We start from the raw sequence: 21,757 nt of genomic DNA, 5'->3' as shown, positions 1-21,757 counted from the left end.
ATGCCTTCAGACAATATATGGAAATTAGCTGCTATTTGTAACCTTTTAACCCAAGCTGAGCAACAATGCAAAGGCTCCCCTTTATAAAGCAGGCTGGTTCGTTGTATGAGATACTATTTTGTGCTCCAGTTTATCCAAAATTTAAAAAAAAAAAAAAACTTAAAATTTACAGCACCATTCAACCCATGCAGAACTAGAAAAACTGCTGCAAAGTAATTCGAAAATGTTATGAAGAATATTTTGAAATATTTATTTGTATTTAAATGGATTTATTTCGCATTAAAACAAACCAAAAATGCAAAACGGGTCTTTTGTGCGTGGAAGGAAAATAAGCAAGAAAAGCAAATTAATCAACAATCCTTAAACTGATGTCGAAACAAATGATTTTCTCTTTCTTCTCGTTTGTCAGTTGCCAGCGGTTGATGACCGCAACCTAGAAATGAGAAATATTTAGATATTTACAAGTTGTCAAAATAGAACAGTTATAAACTGTGAAAGCAAAGATTTTGCCACTTGTTGGGAGTCAACAGAATGCATTTTAAAGAGAATAGTTTTTGTTTGGGTTTAGCCACGGGAGGAGGTTGTTGTAGCATCTTATGATACTGAATGCCTGAGGCTGGTGATACAAAGTTATCCTTGTACTGGAAACTTTGGCTGGATGTGAACTTTGCTAAAGATCACTAAAGACCAGGTTACAGCATTAAACTGGGTGAAGGGTTTACTTTATCATACGAGAGAATGGCTTCTCACAGTTTCCATCTACTAAATTTCACTGCTGCTGCTGCTTGCTTGGCAGTGATACTCTTTTACAATATGACACAATATCAAGACAAGTGGAGGGGAGGGAAAATGATGCATGCATGTATGCACACACATACAATGAATTTCTGTCAATCTCTGTCTGCTAAATTCACTTACAAGATTTTTTGAGTGGCTGTGTGGTAAGTAGCTTGCTTACCAACCACATGGTTCTGGGTTCAGTCCCACTGCGTGGCACCTTGGGCAAGTGTCTTCTACTATAGCCTCGGGCCGACCAAAGCCTTGTGAGTAGATTTGGTGGACACAAACTGAAAGAAGCCTGTCGTGTATGTTTGTGTGTCTGTGCTTGTCTCCCCCCCCCCCCCCAACTTTGCTTGACAACCGATGGTGGTGTGTTTAAGTCCCCGTAACTTAGCGGCTCGGCAAAAGAGACTGATAGAATAAGTACTAGGCTTACAAGGAATAAGTCCTGGGGTCGAGTTGCTCAACTAAAGGCGGTGCCCCAGCATGGCCGCAGTCAAATGACTGAATGACTGAAACAAGTAAAAGAGTAAAAAGAGAGTAACCCGGAGATATAATCGAAGACACAGTACCATACAATGGGTTGAAATTCTGCCACCACGCAGTACTGCTTTATGTTTATTGTGCAATGATACTTTAACATAAGCAGAGTTCTCCTGGCGTAAGAGGAGAGAAAGGAATCCTCTTCATATTCTTTTGAATTCATGCAAAAATCGATTTCTTGTAAAACATCTGCAAAGTAATTGAAACTTACAGTAGGATATGACTTTTTCACTTCCAGGTAATTTTTTAACGAAGCAGGGACGTTAGCCTTCAAAGGACACTTCAAACTGGTATTTTTACATCCATCTGGGCTGCCTGGATTAAAAGGAATTGGAGGCAATGGGGAGATTTTTCCCCAGACTTCAATCTTGATTGCAGATATGTCTTTGTCTGAATAAGAAAATAATAGATTTTTTTTTTTTTATTTATAATTACTTAGTGATAGTCTGAGAAACAGAGCCTTCGTTTTGGCTTAAATCCCTTATGGAATCGAGTGAATGATAATCTGAGATTAGTTTTCATGTTCAGTTTGAAATCTTCCAGGTTAATTATGGAAAAGAAGGGTTGTGTTAATTGTTTAAATGGACCATATCCAGCCCGAATATTACACCTGTCTTATGTTCAAACCAGCCAGATCTAACCTTTCACGTTCAATGTCATTCTAAAAATAACCTCATCATCAAAATCTCAAAGCTATGATATAATTCATAATTAACTACAAAACAATGGGAATAAATAAGCATTACATTTGACAAGGTACCCTGAATGCTAAAGGGCTAACACAGTGTCTGCAATGTAAGACAGTTGCTATGGCAATAGAATAGGGTATTTATTATTGTCAAGCTGTCAACTTTACCTTTTACATAAAAAGCACAATTATGAAGATTGTGTCCACTATGGTGCTTGCCTAATTTATGACTGCTTTGTTAGCTGCTGATCCATGCAATTCATTGGGGAAAGAAGCTGGGCATGCCTTCTCCATGGAGCTATCAGCAAACCATGAAACAGTACAAAGACACCTTATTACTTTTTTTTCCCCACATCAATAGAAGAGATAATGTGTTTATATTTTTATTTAATTCACAGATAAAGTTTTAATATGTTATTTTGTGTATAAAATAGATAATATTTAATTACTCACAACAACCTGGCAAACTACATTATCTACTATGGTGTTAGCTTAATTTGTGAATGCTGTGTGTAGTGGTTAACATACAGTATTCATGGGAAAATAATACTTTGCTTGGAAAGAGGTGAATGTTGACAGCAGTAAGAGCACCCAACTGTATAGTCTGCTGCAACAAATTCCAACTGGCCCCTGGAAAAATGGACATGAAAACAGTGGTGAGGATGCTGAATGCGTTTGTGGCCCATTAAGCAGTTAATGATTTCTAGACAGTCTTTTGTATTATGGTTTGTTTAATTTTCGCTTATATAAGCTTTGCCAATGAAGATAATAGGATGGATGATGCATCAAAATTTTTTTTTTTTTTTCAAAAATCCAAAGTGAGCCATCACTAAAAACTGATTGATCCCGGATGAATTACTTTATAAAATTTGAACTCTCAGGTGTACCTTTTACACACTCCTCTCCCATGTTTGTGGTCCTGAAATTCACACCTGATCTGTAGTAAGAGACAAACTGAAGCCTAATGAGAGGAATTTAATAGAAGAAAATTGAAAGAAGCTCATCACATGTGTGTGTGTGTGTGACTGTCTTCAGATTGTGCAATAGATGTAAATGAGCATCCCCATAGAAATGGTATCGTTAATTTCTAATCTTCCATAATGCCATGTCTGGCCATTAGCAGATGCTATCTTACTTGGAAGCAAGCAAGGGATGGTGACAGGAAAGGCATCCAGCTCAATGAGTTTGGTCTGATTCATGCAAGCATGGAGAAATAACATTAAAACAATGATACATGGATAACAAGTTAATAGAAATAACAGCAGCAGTTTGGTTTGAGACTTTCAATGAAGGTTGATGGAAAGAAAAATACTGCGTACTTACTGGGAGTGAAATTGACTGTGAAGTTGGCAAATGTTCCTTTCTTTACAGCACATGGAAGTTTTTGACAATCATTTAGTATAATGGAGTTGATCTTACCAACTTTTGATCCTACAAAGCAAAATAATAATGAGGAGAATAAAAAAATATATATATACAATGACATTGGAAATTTCCCAAAAGTACATTCTGCATCATGAACATATAGTTAAGCGCAGGCTGTAATATGTACGTTGGTGAATTGTGAATAATTTTTAATCACTTAGAATTATACATATAATGAGAATGTCATTAGCAATAATGAAAGTTGCTTTTGATAAGGGCAAGGGAGTGAACTCTTGAAATCTCAGTTGAACAAAATTAATTGCCAATATGCTAAGGGAGATGTATGGCAGTGTGGTTGAGAAACTTGCTTTCCAAATATATGGTTTTGAGTTCACTTGTACTACACCTTAAGCAAAGGTCTTCAATAAACTCTGAACTGACCAAAACTTTATGAATAGATTTCACAGACAAACTGAAATTCCATCAGATATATATATATATATATATATATATATATATATATAATACAAATAATACAAATGGGTATATGCATATATACGTACATGTATGTACATACTTATATCTATCTGTATATATAGATGCATATCTGGGTACAAGACATTGCAAACAAAACGTAGACAAAATGATAAACAAATACAGAAAACACACAAGCCACATAGAGAACATTACCTTCATCAGCTGCCACCATTCAACACTGGCGTTTTGAAGAGTTAGGGCAGGACGCATCATTAAAATGGCTCTTCCCATGGACCACAAATTAAATTTGTAACGTGGAGGAATGTAGTGGCGGACAGAAAACGAAACAGTGAGAACAAACAAGAAGGCTATACGGCCAGACGTGAAAAAAATATGTGTATACTGAATATTGTTAAGCAACGAACTGGAAGAGAGACGAAGAATGTTCGTGCCAGCTTTGCGAAAGCGAAGATATGAAAGAAATATATATATATATATTTGTGTGTGTGTATATAAATTTTAGTCACAATATATGGCTTTAAGTAATCCAGTAGTATTAGAATTTTCTTATTGTTAAATAAAATTTCATCAGACAATTTCTCTGTCATTTATGCATTAAGCATAATGTCATTCATGCATGTATATTATTTTCTCCATCCTAAAAGAAGTCACCACCCTTGAACTCATGTCTCATACCAGTAGCTATACAATGGTAAAAAAAATAAATAGTAAAAAATATTCCACATTAAAAAGAAATCCCTCCCTCTCACTACTTATTTATCTGTCTGTCTATCTATCTATCCCTCTACGAATCTTCATTATCCTCACCCCGCCCCCCCCCCCCCAAAAAAAACAATCTTCTCTTCTAAACAAAACAAAAAAACACCTGATTTATATAAATGAACAAACTGTTTGCACATTCACAATTTTATTTGACAAATTCGAAGACGAACAAAAGTGCTAATAATAATAATAGCTAAATAAAAGATTCATTTCCCAAAATTCTGGCAACCTCCTCTTTTCTCAATATTCAATATCTGTACACCATTTCTAACACTATATACACACATATATATGTAAAATGTAACCGCATGTGTATCATTGGTGATTTTCTTCCTCTATTTCTGAAGAAGAGCTTGGCTCGAAACGTTAAACCCTCTTTCCTTCCTTTCCTGAGTGTCTGATAATACACTACTTGTACCATTGTTTTTTTCTTCTTGTTTGTTCTTCTTTATTTGGATTCACTATACATATATATATATATATATATATACACAGGAGAATTGGTTTAGTGGTTGAAAATGCATTTGGGTCTTAGAACTTGAATTTTAGTTTATGTAAGTATTCATTAAATTTTAACGAATGAAATATATTTTAAACCCTGGTGCATTTTTACTCCCAAAACCAATTTTCTTATATCCCTACTTGTGTGGAAGTAAACTCATTTGCATATGTGTGTGCTTGTGTATATATATATATATATATATATATATATATACTGATAATAAAGAAATCAAAGAATTTTAATATTCAGACTGTCTGCTTGGTTTATTCATAATAATTGTCCAACACGTGTTTCGATCATATCAATTGCAAATTGCTGCATATTTTATATGCAGGGATTTATGCATAATGTGGTGTGATGGAGGAAAAAAGACAACAAGAAGCAAAAGGACAGAATGAAACGTTGGACTTTACCTTGTCGACCGCAGCGGAGTACACGATCGCTCCTGATCAGAACACGTCTTTCTCGTAACCTCTCTGTTTTCTGACTGACTCCACATGCTAGCCTTCAACCGCGTGTTGCCGACTTCTGGTCTGACCCTTCCGGTCTGGCCCTTCCGGTCTGGCCCTTCCGGTCTAGCTTCACTTCTGTTTGCCTCACCTCTCTCCACCACAACACAACTCATCACAGCCCATAACACCACACGCCCCCCCCCTTCCCCTGATCCATAGATCATTCAACCGGCTCTCCCACTCACTTCTCGCTCCCGAACTACCTTAATTGGTTTCATAATCAGCCAACCAGGGAGGAGGGTACCGCTCCCTTTGTGGTCACTGTGGGACCCCGGGACTGGCCTGAGTTCCTGGCGTGCTGCCTTCATCATCTTGCCTACTGCTGCTGTCTTCATCATCCTGCCCACTGCAGCTGGTTCCATCCTCTGAAGCACTGACAATCTTCCGCACATCCAAAACACGGCGTGGCATACCATCGACTGAGACGTTGTTCTTTAAATTGAAGGAGGTTATAATTCCTTTCCCCCATTGTGATGTGCACCGTGCATTTGGGGGTTTTACCCAAACTTCTTCCCCGATCTGCACGAAGGTGTGCTCTTCTTCTCCCCGGAGTCGCATTGATGCAATACACGGGTGCCTCCACTCGTACCTGAATATTGCCCTGTGTGGCACCGACTCCTCAGCCTGTCCTGGCCTGGGCGACATATTGTACCAAAATACGGCCTCGATTGGCGAAATGTGGCCCCTCTCTGCCATGGTCTTGATGGTACGATGATGCCTTTCCACCACTCCATTTCCACTTGGCCGGTATGCCGCCCTGAAGAAGCGGCTGACCTGCCACCCGTCAAGCATTTCTTTCAGCACCTCTGAGCGAAATGCAGTGCCATTATCCAGCAGCAGCTCATCCAGGAATATCCCATTTAATACTCCTGCGATTTCCTCTGCAGTCCCCGTCTTCATCTCCCTCCATATGGCCATCCGCCCCGGTCCGCAGTCAACCATTGAGAGGTACGTCCCCTGTCAGTAGTGTGTTACGTCCACTGCCAGTCGTTTCCAGTTGTGGGCCACTGGAATACTTCCCGCCTCATGTATGCCCGGAGCAGGGTCAATAGACTGGCACCTGTCACAGCTGCTAACGATTCTCTGCATACTCCGCCTCGTTACCTCGGAGTCAACTTTCCTGGCTAGGAACAATGTCCTGTCCACTCCCATGTGATGCATGGTATGCAGTCTCCTCAACTCCGAGTCACTCAGACAGCATACTGCAGCCACAGCCTGCTCCACATCCTCTGGCACCTGCAACCAAGCTCGCTTTACCCTGGTTAGGACGTCTGCCCTGTTCTTTTCGGAAGGCACAAAAATTACGCTCAGCTCCAGATCGAACTCAGTGGTTAGCTCCCGCAATATTCCCAATCGGCGCTTTACCAGCATCTCCGCAGCCCCTTTAGTTCGCACCCTCCGCTCATTGGTGATGACTACCGTCACCCAACCAAGCACAGTGGCCGAATCAGTTCTAATTTCGATGGAGCACAGCCCCCACTTCAAGGCCAGGTTCACCCCCTTCAGCACGGCATCCAACTCCGCCACGTTGATATGGTTGCAGTCATCCATCTTCCTGAGCCAGGCTGCATCTTCCACCATGGTGCCTCCCATTTCCAAGACAACCCCTATTGCGATGCTACTGGCGTCACACCAAACGATCCCACTCGTTGATTTGGGAACATACCAACTGCCCCTCACTGGATCCTCTGCTCTCACTCTGACCAAGACTTCCTGCATCATGTCGGTCGTTTTCTCCCCAACTCTGTCATTCCACTTTGCTCCTTCAGCTCGTCTCTTGATGAAGCTACATGCTGTCTGGAGCCATCCTGCAACCGGGTAGTGTCCCACCAGCTTCCCGCACACCGAGAACAGTTCCCGTCTACTCACGCTGGTGCCCAGTTCAGGGATCTTGTTCCCACACCGAAACACCAACGCACCGGCCTTGTCTCTCCGTAGCTTGAGGCCCAGTGCAGCGCCTCCCTCCATGGCCTCTGGTGGCTTGGCGACCAGTTGCTGGCATTATGGTTTCATCCAGAAGGATGTCATCAATGTACGAATTGGTGGCCCTTTTTACTCTGTCCACCTTTCCCAGGATGGCCTTGAGAATTGTTGCCATAATTTTTGGCACTGAATTTAGCCCAAACCCCAGCCGGGTCAAACAGTATGTCCGGCCCTTATACCTGACAAGCTGATGCTTCCACAGTCTCTCAGCCACATGCACCTGCAGGTATGCCGACTTCAAATCGACGATCGTGGAGGCCCCTGTCATCTGCCTCCATTCTCGCAAGGTGTCCCCGCAGACATCTGTGGCCTCGCCGCCCATATGACATGATATGTGGTCATTCAGCTCTCGGAAGTCAAGCACTGGTCTGACCTTATGCTTCGTGGGCTGTACCACCGCCATCAGCGGCAGGACTCCGCTCTCTCCTTCTTCTTCCCAAGGGATCAATATGCCCTCCTTAATCCACCGCTCCACCTCCCCCTCGAACTCGCTTCTGGCATCTCCTTTCAAAGTATGCTGGTAGCAGCCCACTTTATTTTTTAACGTCGGGGGCTCTCCCCTCCAGTGCCACTCTACTGTCCACCTCTGGCCATCGAAGGCGGCACGAAAATCCTGGTCTTCAATAATGTGCGCGGCATAGTTTTCTTCGCGGTTCTCACCAATGCACGACATCGCCATACACGGTTTCCCCGCGACCCCGAAAGTCACACAGGCCTCGTTGACAGTGACACCTCCTAAACGGGTGATTGCATCCATCCCCATCATCACGTCAATCTCATCCACCAAGTGGCCAACTACAATTGCTTGCAGCGTCAGCTTTGCTCCCTGCACCTCAGTAATGCCTTCACAGCGTACCTCTCTTCCGTCGACTGCTCTCACACTGCTTTCTCCACTCCACGTCTCTACCACTCCCGGAGTCATCAGGGTCGTTGTACAGCCTGTGTCCACGAGGGCTCGCGACATCTTCCCATCCACTAGCACATCAACAACGGGTAGAAAAAAATGCGCCTTTATTGATCTGAAGGGACGACCACTGGCGCAGTAGTCTCCCTTAGACCGTTTCCCTGCAGACATTCGCTGGCTATATGTCCCGTTTCTCGACAACGGTAGCAAATGACCTCAGGCTTGGGTAACTTGCAGTCTCGCACCATGTGCGGGCCCTGACACAGGAAACACTGTCCTTTGAACGGTCGCACACGTTCCTTGTTCGACCCCTCTCCGCTACTCCTTGGTCGGCCACCTTTTGCTGTGGCCGTTGCTGCCAACGGTGTCGATCCACAACACGAAACTAACATACGAGCCCTCGTTATTATATCCGCCATGGGCATGGCGTTCACGTCCGGCAGTTTCTGCAATTCGACCGACAGGTGGTCAGGAAACCCAGTTACAAATGCCAACTTTACTGTTCGATCCAGCGATTCTCCCTCGTACCCCGCCAGTCTAGCCAACCTCCTAAGTTCGTTGGTAAACACGTCGACCTGTTCGCCGGTCCACTTCGCTCTCCCCAGGCGAGCGTACGCCTCAAACATTCCTTCTGCGAAGGCCTCCATCAAGCGGATTTCTATTTTCTCCGCGCTAATTTGGTCCCTCTCTTCCATCTCTAAAAATAGCGCCAACGCCGGACCATCCAAGTAGAGCGGTAGCAAGCTTGCCAAGTCGCCTATCCCTTGGAGCTTCGCGACCAGCTTCATCTTTTTCAGCCATGCGACCACGTCCGTGTCGCCACAAAACGGTTTAATATCACTAGAAATCCGGACTACACTCATTTTTTTCTTTTTTTCTTATGGGCCGAAATAGCTTGTGGAGTGATGGAGGAAAAAAAGACGGTGGACATTGGAATTAGACACTGAGGGAAAATGGCTGTAACTTTTTTATTTTTTAATTTTGGCGATTTTCGTTTTCGATAATGTGTTCTATATGTCACGGTCAAGCGATTCCCCCTAAAAACATTTTTTGGAACTCCCCCCCACACACACACACACGGGGGGGGGGGGGGCGATTTTCATTTTTGACATTGTGTTCTACATGTCCAGGTCGTACGAATAGCCTTCTCGCAACTTAGATGTGAAAATGAACGGCTTACATTTATATTGAAACAGAAAAAGGATCATATGTGGAGTCCCCACCACGAAACTTGATATGCTAGAAATAACAGCTAAACGCGGACAATCCAAATCTTGCATTGGTCCAGATGAACTATATGTAATCTGAACCTCCCCACCCCTTATTTATTTATTTTTTTTACGGAATCTCACGTCTTAGGCTATAGAGATTCCGATACTGAAAAAAAATTTTTCAAAAATCTCAAATTCAAAATTCCGCCCCCCCCCCCTCCGGGTTTTTATATAGATCCGCACCCGGTGGAAAAAGGGAAAAAAAAATAGTGTAGTAGTTGAAGTGCACCTTATATGAAATAAATATGAAGGAAAAAATGCGCTTTGGCAAACGGGGTTAGGGTCGGGGTTAGGGTTAGGGTTAGAGTAAACCTAACCCTAACCCTAACCAGATTTGGCTGTTATTTCTAGCATGTAAATAGCCTGCTTGGTGGGGGGGGGGGGGGAATTGAAATTTTTTTTCAGAATCGGAATTGCTTTCGAATTTTGTTACAGGCTTTCTATTTTTTTTTTATTTTGTATTGTTCGTTTTTGAATATATGTTCTCTGGTAAAAAGCGTGACATCATCATCATCATCGTTTAACGTCCGCCTTCCATGCTAGCATGGGTTGGACGATTTGACTGAGGACTGGTGAAACCGGATGGCAACACCAGGCTCCAATCTAATTTGGCAGAGTTTCTACAGCTGGATGCCCTTCCTAACACCAACCACTCCGAGAGTGTAGTGGGTGCTTTTACGTGTCACCCGCACGAAAACGGCCACGCTCGAAATGGTGTCTTTTATGTGCCACCCGCACAAGCCAGTCCAGGGGCACTGGCAACGATCTCGCTCGAAAATCCTACGGGAGCCAGTCAGGCGGTACTGGCAACGGCCACGATCAAAATGGTGCATCTCATGTGCCACCCGCACAAGAACCAGTCCAGGGGCACTGGCAACGATCTTACTTGGCTTGCCGGGTCTTCTCACGCACAGCACATTTCCAAAGGTCTCGGTCAGTAGTCATCGCCTCGGTGAGGCCCAATGTACGAAGGTCTTGCCTCACCACCTCAGCCCAGGTCTTCCTGGGCCTACCTCTTCCACGGGTTCCCTCAACTGTTAGGGTGTGGCACTTTTTCACGCAGCTATCCTCATCCATTCTCACCACATGTCCATACCAGCGCAATCGTCTCTCTTGCACACCACAACTGATGCTTCTAATGTTCAGCTTTTCTCTCAAGATACTTACACTATGACGGGTATTCACATTGACATTACACATCCAACGGAGCATACTGGCTCCATTCCTTGCGAGCTTACGTATGTCCTCAGCAGTTACAGCCCATGTTTCACTGCCATGTAGCATGGCTGTTTGTACGCATGCGTCATACAGTCTGCCTTTTACTCTGAGTGAGAGTCCCTTTGTCGCCAGCAGGGGTAAGAGCTCTCTAAACTTTGCCCAGGCTATTCTTATTCTAGCAGCTACACTTTCAGCGCACCCACCCCCACTACTAACTTGGTCGCCCAGATAGCGGAAGCTATCGACTACCTCTAGTTTTACACCCTGGAATAAGATAGAAGTTGTTTCCTGTTTGTTTACAGTCTTTATTGCACCTGAACATCTGCCACAAACAAAAACTAACTTGCTAGTTAACCTGCCTTTGATGTTGCTGCACCTCTTATGTGTCCATAGCTTGCACCAGGTACATCTTATAGAGTTACTACCTACTCCTTTTCTACATACTGAGCAGGGCCATCTACCTGAAGGGGTTTGTGTTTTATCTACCTTCCTACTTATTAGGATTTTGGTTTTAGCTAGGTTGACTCTAAGGCCCTTCAATTCTAGACCTTGCTTCCACACCTGAAACTTCTCCTCTAGTTCTGATAGTGACTCCGCAATTAGGGCAAGGTCATCAGCAAAGAGGAGCTCCCAGGGGCAACCTGTCTTGAACTCCTCTGTGATTGCCTGGAGGACTATGATAAATAAGAGGGGGCTGAGGACGGAACCTTGGTGGACCCCTACCTCTACCCGGAATTCATTGCTGTACTCATTTCCAACCCTCACCTTACTGGCAGCATCTCTGTACATGGCTTGCACAGCTCTCACTAACCATTCTTCTATCCCAAGTTTCCTCATTGACCACCAGATAAGGGATCGGGGGACCCTGTCAAAGGCTTTCTGCATGTCAACGAAAGCCAGGTACAGAGGTTTATCCTTAGCTAGGTATTTCTCCTGCAACTGTCTCAGTAGAAATAAGGCATCAGTAGTGCTTTTACCTGGCACGAACCCAAACTGCATCTCATCTAAATTGATTCGCTCCCTAATTAGTTGGGCTATGACCCTCTCTGTAACTTTCATAACCTGATCTAACAGCTTGATGCCTCTGTAATTATTTGTATCTAAAGCGTCACCTTTACCTTTGTAGCAGTTGACTATGATGCTGCTACACCAGTCATTGGGTATGACTCCTTCGTGTATCACCTGGTTCGTAATACGGGTGACTAGGCTATAGCCAACACGGCCAGATATTTTGAGCATCTCTGCAGTGATTCCTGATGGGCCGGGGGCTTTCCCGGTCTTCATACTCTTAATTGCTTTATCTACCCTGGTACTATCAACTCGGATAGCTGGTCCCTCTATTGGGTCGATATACGGCAGGCTCTCTTTCTCCCATTCATTCTCTTTATTAAGCAAACAATGTCAAAAATGAAAATCGGCCCAAAAAAAATCACCCCCCCCCGTGTGTGTGGGTGGGGGGTCCAAATTTTTTTTAGGGAGAATCGCATGACCGTGACATAAAGAACACATTATCGAAAACGAAAATCGCCAAAATTAAAAAATAAAAAAGTTACAGCCATTTTCCCTCAGTGTCTAATTCCAATGTCCACCAAAAAGACAAGAAGCAAAAGGACAGAATGAAACGTTGGACCTTACCTTGTCGACTGCAGCGGAGTACACGATCGCTCCTGATCAGAACAAGTCTTTCTCGTAACCTCTCTGTTTTCTGACTGACCCCACGTGCTAGCCTTCGACCGCGTGTCGCCGACTTCCGGTCTGGCTTCACTTCTGTTTGCCTCACCTCTCTCCACCACAACACACAGCTCATCACAGCCCATAACTTGTATAATCTTTTCAGGGCAAATAAATATGTCATTGTTCAGAGTAATTCTCCCCATTATTAGTGTAAATTAGGCTTGGTAGTGGTAGTAGCAGTAAATCATGTTGTACAAGTTGTTATTCACAATTGATTGCTTGTGTGAAAATCTAGTAGGCATCAGCAGGAGTCTTTATGGACGTTGACAAATTTTACTGGACTGTTTTGGAGTAGTTATGTATAGAACACACTTCCTTTAAATTATTCTACATTGCTTATAGTTACGTGGTATTTTAAATAGATTTTTGAGTTGGTTGTGATAGAAATAGTAGTGGGTTCTTACAGTAGGCACCATGCGGTTATTAAAATGAAGTATTTAAATGTAAATTTTATACATTTTTTTCAATTTAATTACTATTGTTATTTTAAAGAGTTGAATGGCCAGAATTACATGGTTCTTGCATTCTAGTGTTCGTATTTTTTTTAAAATAAGACATTGTTTGTGAAAGCAATTAAAACTTCTTTCTTGTCTAGTGTTAACTAATTTATTCATCAAAGTAAATATTCAGTATAATTCTTCTCGGTATAAATTTAATTTTTTGTCCCCCATTTTGTAAGGTTTCACAGTACTAATAATTTCCCATTTTAATGAATATTTAATATTTTCATCTTTCGGTGACCATATAAATTTACTAAGACTTGTTGAAAATTATTTGCACTGAACTCATCAGCTTTAGTAATGCAGAAATAACAATCGTCACATGGTTGCTCGGTTCTCTCTCACTACACATTTGGTATTGCAGAAGACATTTCTTCTTTTTACCAGATTTTCAGAGTTTCAGCTCCGCCACACAAATGCAACATACTTTGCATGAAGCCCAAAATTTGACTTCATCACCAAGTTTATTACCAAAATAAGCAAATTGCTAAACATATTTTAGCATACATTAAAAAGTTAGAGGTGACATTATTGTCCTTAATAGTCAATGAGACTTTTCTTTAATATTACAATGTATGATAAAGGTGTGTTTAGTCAAATTTATTATAATTGCTGTATAAAATACATAGAAAAATGTTCATATATCTTAAACAAAACTAATTTGAAAGTGACCTTTGACATTTACCTGTGTAAGCTGTAAGTGTGCACCTTCTATAAAAATCAACTTTGTGGAAATCACATGACCATGCTTTCTTTATGGAAATGTGTATTATGCATAAATAAATATTTTAGTCTGAAATAACCTATGCTCAGAAAATGAAAATAAGGTAGCATGATCAGTAGACACCTTTGATCACGGATCTATTCCAGTGCTCAGCAACTTGTATGCCATGGCACACTGATGTGCCATAAAATGATGCTAGGTATGCCACAGTGTGACCTGAATATAATTTTTTCCCCTATACTTTTAATTATATTTTTAGTTCAGGTGTGCCACAAAACTTTGAAAAGAATATAGGCATACCACAAGTGAAAAAGGGTTGTGGAGCACTGGTCTACTCAACCAGGATTGACAAAGGACTCATCAATAACAACTCAACTGGTCCCATCTGATCCTTAACTCTTTAGCCCTTTAGCATTTAAACCAAATATAACTGGGCCAAATATTCTACTTGTTTTAATTTCAAATTGAATAGATCAGGCCTCTCACACTTACCCAACAATGTCATTCTAAAGATAAACAAAATCACATCAAAGAAATCTCAAAGCTTTGAGATACTGCAGGATTAATAAAGATTATAGATTATAAATAAAGATTATAGAAATAAAGATTAAGGATTATATTTGATGCAGGCATTAGGAAGGGCATCCAACTGTAGAAATCATGCCACAACAGACGGTCGGAGTCTGGCCAGCTCTGTGGCTGGCAAGCTCCATGTCAAACCGTCCAACCCATACCAGCATTGAAAGTAGACGTTAAGCAATGATCATTATGATGATGATGATGATGATAGTAATCTGAATGCTAGATGGTTAATATCTGTCTGCTATAGATTGCAAAAGTTTTTACACATACACGTGCAGCACACACACACGTGCAGTACACACACACACGTGCAGTACACACACACATGTGCAGTACACACACACAAACACTAATGTATATAAACTTCACCCTTTGACCTCTGTCTATCAACAACTGTGTTCACTTAAAGAAATTGTAAGAAATATATAAAATAACATACCACAATCAGAAAATGGGATTGTTGCCAACGCCAGTGGCAGACAAACAATGGCAATAAGGAATACTGAAGAATGCATGGTTCTGCTCTAAAACTCAAACCTCTCTGGAGAGAACATTTGAAATATACTTCTATATAAATATATGCACAGACACACACACACACTAATATACTCAATTACACATTACAGATATATGTATGCATGTGGTTATATATATATATATATATGTATGTGTGTGTGTGTGTGTGTGTGTGTATACATATATATATATATATATATATAGACACATATATATACATAGATATATATGGATATATCTATACAAACACATACATACATATATGTATATATATATATATGTACATATATCCATGTGCATATGTGTGTAGGTATATGTACATACATTCACACACACACAAAAAACCCCTACAGATACACATACAAACATAGGTGTATTGGTATGTGCACACACATACACATATTTGCCCAAAGGGAATTAACAGCTGTTCTGATATTTACAACTGATATTCGTTTTTATATTACAAGTGTTAAAAGATTAAGTTCTCAAATTAACAAATATAGAAAAATATATAGTTTTAAAATAAGTATTTTTTCTTTCTTCTTTTTTCTCTTAATCTGATGCTCTGCTGATACCAATCAAGTTAGAAAGAATTTATATATTTTTTTAATAATCATCATCATCGTTTAATGTCCGCTTTCCATGCTAGCATGGGTCGGACAATTTGACTGAGGACTGGTGAACCAGATGGCTACACCAGGCTCCAATCTGATTTGGCAGAGTTTCTCCATCTGGATGCCTTTCCTAACGCCAACCACTCCGATATCTTTTTAATAATATCTTATAATATTAACAATCTGATTAGGTTCTTCCACAAATTTAAACATTACTATTCATTAATACAGTTCTATATTCAAGAGATGCTGAATTATGTATATTATTTACATTTGAGGGATATTTGTCCTCACCTTGTTTGTTGTTAACACAACGTTTCTGCTGATATACCCTCCAGCCTTCATCAGGTGTCTTGGGGAAATTTGAAACCCATGGGCATATGGCGTAGTGGTTAAGAGCGTGGGCTACTAACCCCAAGATTCTGAATTCGATTCCAGGCAGTGACCTGAATAATGATAACAACAACAACATTGAAAAATACCTTAGGAATGAGAACCCAGGTTTGAAATTTCCCCAAGACACCTGATGAAGGCTGGAGGGTATATCAGCCGAAACATTGTGTTAACAACAAACAAGATGAGGACAAATATCTGTCAAATGTAAATAATTACTATTTATTGTTTTGAAGAAATATTTTATTTTTGGCTGTTCTTTTTAATACCAACTGATCATCTATGAAGAATGGTGGTGAGAGATATTTTAAGTTTAGAAAAAAATATCAATATTATTGATTCTCAAAACTTTCACCCACAAGATATTGATTAAACAGAAACGCCAATAAAAGTCACTTGTATGAGGTGCCATTTTGTAGGATTGAACCAACAATCAAATGTATGTTACAACTTCGTAGCCATGCAGTAAACTGGCAGAAGCATTAAAACATGGGAGAAATTATTTTGTGCTATTTATTCTGGTTCTCAGCACTTGGAGTTCAAATCCTGCTGAGGTCGACTTCACTTTTTATTCTTTCTTTATTGATAAAATAAATTACTATTCCAGAATGGTGGTGTTAGAGAATTGGTTGAACTTGATCCCCATCATACACACAGATTGCTTTAACTTCACAAATATAAATGACATTTTTTGCTCCCTCTGAGAAAACAAAATGTAGTTTGTATTCATAAAATTCTTTCATAATTTTGGTGTTGGATAAGTTTGCAAAGTATAAAACCTGGCAATTGGTTTGCCTCCTTTTCAATTCTCACAGCTCTCAGTTGTTATGAGAAACACTTGGTTAAATTATCTCACCTGAAATTTTCATGAATTATCAATGATTAAAAATATTACATTCCGTTGTGTTTGGAGAGAGTCATTCTCTTTCGGTGCCTTATAATTTAACGCACTCACCGGTAAAATTTCCACTTATTTCTTTTTTTCTGTAATTTTTGTTGCGTCTTGCAACGTTTTCAAAAGTTTTGACTCTCAAAAGTATTGAAAAGGTTGCAAGACGCAACAAAAATTTTAGAAAAAGAAAGAAGGAAAGGAGTGGAAATTTTAGCGGTCAGTGTGTTGAATTATAAGGCACCGAAAGAGAATGACTCTCCCCAGACACAACAGAATATGCTACAACACACAAACTCACATAAAGAATCTTGCAAAGCCAAATCCCAAAATGAAAAAAAATATTAGTTTATGGTTACTCTACTATTTTTCTTTTACTTGGTAAATTAAAGCTTCAATTGAATATTGGAGTCAATGTAATTGGTTAATCCTTTCTCCATAAAAAGTTCCACGTTTAGCATGGAATTTTTGCATGAATTGGCATTGGAAACAGAAACAATTGTAACTGGTCATTGAGGATGTGATAAATTCTTTTTTTTGTATCCTTATTTGGATTACATACATATGTTTTACTTGTTTCAGTCATTTGGCTGCGGCCATGCTGGAACACCACCTTTATAGTCGAGCAAATCGACCCCAGAGCTTATTCTTTGTAAGCCTAGTACTTATACTATCAGTCTCTTTTGCCGAACCGCTAAGTTATGGGGATGTAAACACACCAGCATCAGTGGTAAAGCGATGCTGGGAGAACAAACAGACACACATACATATACATATATATACATACATATACGACAGGCTTCTTCCAGTTTCTGTCCACAAAATCTACTCACAAGGCTTTGGTTTGCCCAAGGCTATAGTAGAAGTCACCTGCCCAAGGTGCCATGCAGTGGGACTGAGCTTGGGACGATGTGGTTGGTAAGTAAGCTACTTACCACACACCCACTCTTGCACCTACATATATGTATATATATGTATATATATGTATACATATGATAAAAAAAAATGGAGAAAAAAGACAAGAAAAAAAAACAATGTGAGGACGTGGTACATGCAAAGTATTAAAAAGATGCTCAGGGAAGGAAACAAAAGGGTGTTTTATGTTTCGAGCAAAGCCTCTTCTTCAGAAACAGGAGAAAGTCCAAAAAAGGAAGACGGAGGAAAAAAATTGGCAACAATCCACATGTGGTTACATGTTGGAATGACAGGAAGTAGATGGACAAAGGAAAAGTGCTTTCTAAGACAGGAGAGTGTAAAGAAAGGTTGGTATCTGTGTGTGTGTGTGTGTGTGCATGTGTGTGTTATTAACTGTTTATATGTGCATGTGTGGGTGATCTTTGTTAATGTCATAGGAAGCGGTCAGCCGCTATGGTAACGGGTGTGATGGTTTTTGTGTATGTGTTTGTGTTTTTGTACATATGCGTAGATGGGATGGTCAGTGGTAGGGTGTTTGAAGGGTGTGTGAATGGGTGTGGATGTGAGTGTGTAGGTATGTGTATGTAGATGGAGTGGGAATGTATGTGTGTGCGGATATGTGTATGGGTGTATGTGTGTGTCCCACTCCTTATGTCGCTCTGTGTGTGTGTGTGTGTAGTGGGAATAATACCACTAAATAAATAGATAATTAAGGTAACGATAAAAAAAGACAATTGATAAAACAAAATATGTTGTTGATTTATTCTGGAAGTTTTCTAAAACATTGGTTTAGTTTATTTTCTTTTTTTATCTTTTGTTAGAAAACTGTCACCCCTTTATACTAAGTTGCCTCTTCCTTTCTTTTACATCAATATTATCTTGCTATCAAAAATATTTATAACTCTCAGAGTATTTTTTCTAATCTTTCCTTTGAACAATCAGCCTGGCTCATGACATTTGTTTCTTCACTGCTTCAGAGATAAATTCAAATCTTTAACCCGTTGACACCAGGCACTCAAATATCTTGCTGTTGTTGTGGTTAAGTAAAACTTTGGTGATCTCTGCTTGACAAAGCCACTGGTATCAATAGCATTGAGATGGTGGACAGAGCTGTAGCAGGTCTCTGCTTGAATGTGAACCCAAACTGTTTGTTTTCAAAATATGAAAAATTCCATAAACGAAACCAAAACCTTTGTGACTGAGAAATGGCATGAGTAACGATCTGGTGAATAAACACGTGTTGGATTTTCGAGTGATATCATCATCACTGATCTGTTCAATCACTTTTGTTTCTGGATTGCAATAAAGGAGACTGGATGTAATGTTATGACCAGCTCAAATATGCTTGTGATGCATTTGGACTCACAAATAAGCCATTTACTGTGTATTGTCATTGAAAAAATTTCCCGCTGCAGACAAATGGTGTGAATACACTTATATCAGTTTGCAGAGCCACCTATGTAGACTGTGAGAGGCAAGCATTTCAAAGTAATTATCTCCTCTTCAGTCACAGATACTAGGCAGGAGGATGATGCGAACTGATAAAAGAGATTGTTTCTCTTATGCTATTTCGATCACCGTACAATCCAAACATGCCACAAGCATATTTGAACTGGTAACAACATTATATTGCTTTGCTTCACTGCTTTGCAGCCCCACCCCACCTCTGTAAAAGAGACCGAGTCTGAAGAGAAAACGGAGAGCTGGACAGTCGCACAATCACGTTCAGAGTCAGAGGAGAGGCTACTGATGGACAAGAAAGAACCATAATCAGTCATGAATCACATCAGATGATGCTGACTAATGACTGATGTGAATGACCAAAACTGCTACTAATCTAAAAATGGGAAGGGACATGTGCACGATGCATCCATTCCTTCAAACTCTCTCTCTCTCTCTCATCAACACACAACTGCGTGTGTGTGTGTGTGTCTCTTTGCGATGATGATGATGATGATGATGACAATGCTATTGTTCTTGTTGATTGTGGTACTGATGTTGCTACTTAGAAAGTATCAAACTCATGAATTGTTCATTGAAGCTGAATAAACTGCTGTTTGTCCCATCAGTTTTTCCATTGTTGTTGTTGTTGATTCCTTTCTCCTTGAGTGTCAGTGAATGGATTGGAAGCAGCTGACAGTGATTTTCTCCCCCACCCACCCCTTCTCATGTCATGGAGTCACCTTTGCACTTTATTCTCTGAGCACACTCGACACGCTCATCTTTCCACCTCCTTCTCTTGATTCAGTTATTCTACACACAACCTTTCATTCATACACGACAACGAGGTTGATATAATTGTTTTATTCTTTTGTTTCAGTCTTTTGACTGCAGCCATGCTGGAGCACCCCAGGACTTATTCTTTGTAAGCCTAGTACTTACTCTATCAGTCTCTTTTACCAAATTGCTAGGTTACGGGGACGTAAACAGACCAACATCGGTTGTCAAGCGATGGTTGGCAGGGAGACAAACACAAACATATATACAAAGGGCTTCATTCAGTTTCCGTCTACCAAATCCAAGGCTTTAGTCAGCTTGAGGTTATAGTAGAAAACTCTTGTCCAAGGTGCCACGCAGTGGAACCGAACCTTGGAACCATGTGATTGGGAAGCAAGTTTCTTACCACACAGCCATGCATGTACCTATAATATAATGTTCATAAAATAATGATGACTGAGTCATCCATTTCGACAATAGTGACTCAGACGTTTGAAGTATATCATCACTGACCAGGCAACAAGCAAACCACACGACAAGCTTTTTAAATGCCTCTCAGGGCTCAAAAGTTATTTATGAGCTTATGCTAGGAAAGAGCAATTATACGTACAAAAAGAGCTTAAGTTCTGTAAGGAGAGCACCATATAGAAGGTTGTGTTATAATACTATTCCATATATAGAAAAACAGCCATACCAACAATCCAACATATCTCCATCATCAGCTGCCCCACGGATATCATTATGGTTTTGACACCTGGGCAGTACCATTCAATCCAGCGGTGTCAAAAGCATTAAAATAAGTGTTGTTTGGGAACAAACATAACTAGATACCTGACCGCAAATATCGTTGTCAAAACTTTATCAAAAATAGTCAGTGTAACATTGTTAGCAGTGAGGTTGAAATCATTCGAGTGAGGTCGTTGCCAGTGCCGCTGGACTGGCTTCTGTACGGGTGGCACGTAAAAAAACACCATTTTGAGCGTGGCCATTGCCAGTACCGTGTGACTGGCACTCGTGCTGGTGGCACGTAAAAGCACCCACTACACTCTCGGAGTGGTTGGCGTTAGGAAGGGCATCCAGCTGTAGAAACTCTGCCAAATCAGATTGGAGCCTGGTGCAGCTACCATAGGTCTTATTCCAACGGTTTTAAAACTACATCGTCAGCTGTTTCTTCGGTTAAACCTCAGTTTCTTCTCCGGCCGCCACTATTTTCAAAAGCGACTGCAAAATCAGTCAGGCCACCAGGTCATTTTCTAATTCGGTTTATGAGCGTAGTTGCTTTTCATAGTCAAGAGTTCATTTTCTTCCTAATTTCCTGTTGTACTTCAATGGGGAATTCAGAGATATACGTCGAGCAACAATTCAAACAAAAGCGTCCATTATAATAAAAACTACATTTACTGTCCGCGCATACAGCAATATTACAGTAAATGCAGTGAGAGCCGAGAGCAATAAATGAGTTTTCCTCATTCGATGAAAACGGGTTGTTCATGATATACATTTTCTCTTTCAACGTAACAGACTTGCATTTTGGTGGTTTGTCACCAACATATTGGTAATTAGCTGAGAAATTACACACTTCGCAAACGAATTTCTTTGTAGATTTATCAGAGTTACTTTCATCCATTTCTTTTAAATGATAAAACT

The 21,757-nt window shown here is 40.5% G+C and overlaps 3 protein-coding genes across 4 annotated transcripts; all 3 read right to left on the bottom strand.

Annotated features, from left to right (window-relative positions):
- Positions 1–248: 248 nt before the first annotated feature.
- On the bottom strand, positions 249–15,129 carry LOC106868578 (ecdysteroid-regulated 16 kDa protein). 2 transcript variants are annotated; one of them, XM_014913903.3, is made up of 4 exons: positions 15,006–15,129; positions 3,335–3,442; positions 1,535–1,713; positions 249–433 (listed from the first exon to the last, which is right to left on the bottom strand). In XM_014913903.3, exons 1-4 carry the CDS (start codon positions 15,079–15,081, stop codon positions 347–349), a joined length of 450 nt encoding a protein of 149 aa, XP_014769389.1. In that variant the 5' UTR covers positions 15,082–15,129; the 3' UTR covers positions 249–346. The 2 variants fall into 2 exon arrangements, with proteins under 2 accessions (XP_014769389.1, XP_052827914.1); XM_052971954.2 differs by having other exon boundaries at positions 12,662–15,109.
- LOC149133411 (uncharacterized) lies at positions 8,619–9,521 on the bottom strand. Its single transcript, XM_089360470.1, has one exon. The coding sequence runs from the start codon at positions 9,398–9,400 to the stop codon at positions 8,645–8,647; it is 756 nt and encodes a 251-aa protein (XP_089216596.1). The 5' UTR covers positions 9,401–9,521; the 3' UTR covers positions 8,619–8,644.
- Positions 15,130–18,626: 3,497 nt separating the features above from the next.
- LOC149133410 (cysteine-rich DPF motif domain-containing protein 1-like) lies at positions 18,627–21,737 on the bottom strand. Its single transcript, XM_089360465.1, has one exon. The coding sequence runs from the start codon at positions 21,735–21,737 to the stop codon at positions 21,399–21,401; it is 339 nt and encodes a 112-aa protein (XP_089216591.1). The 3' UTR covers positions 18,627–21,398.
- Positions 21,738–21,757: the final 20 nt, after the last annotated feature.

This window comes from Octopus bimaculoides, chromosome 11, assembly GCF_046866305.1.
Source record: "Octopus bimaculoides isolate indiv1 chromosome 11, ASM4686630v1, whole genome shotgun sequence".
In the NCBI taxonomy this organism is placed as follows: Eukaryota; Metazoa; Mollusca; class Cephalopoda; order Octopoda; family Octopodidae; genus Octopus; species Octopus bimaculoides.
This window is presented reverse-complemented; position numbering and strand designations above follow the sequence as displayed.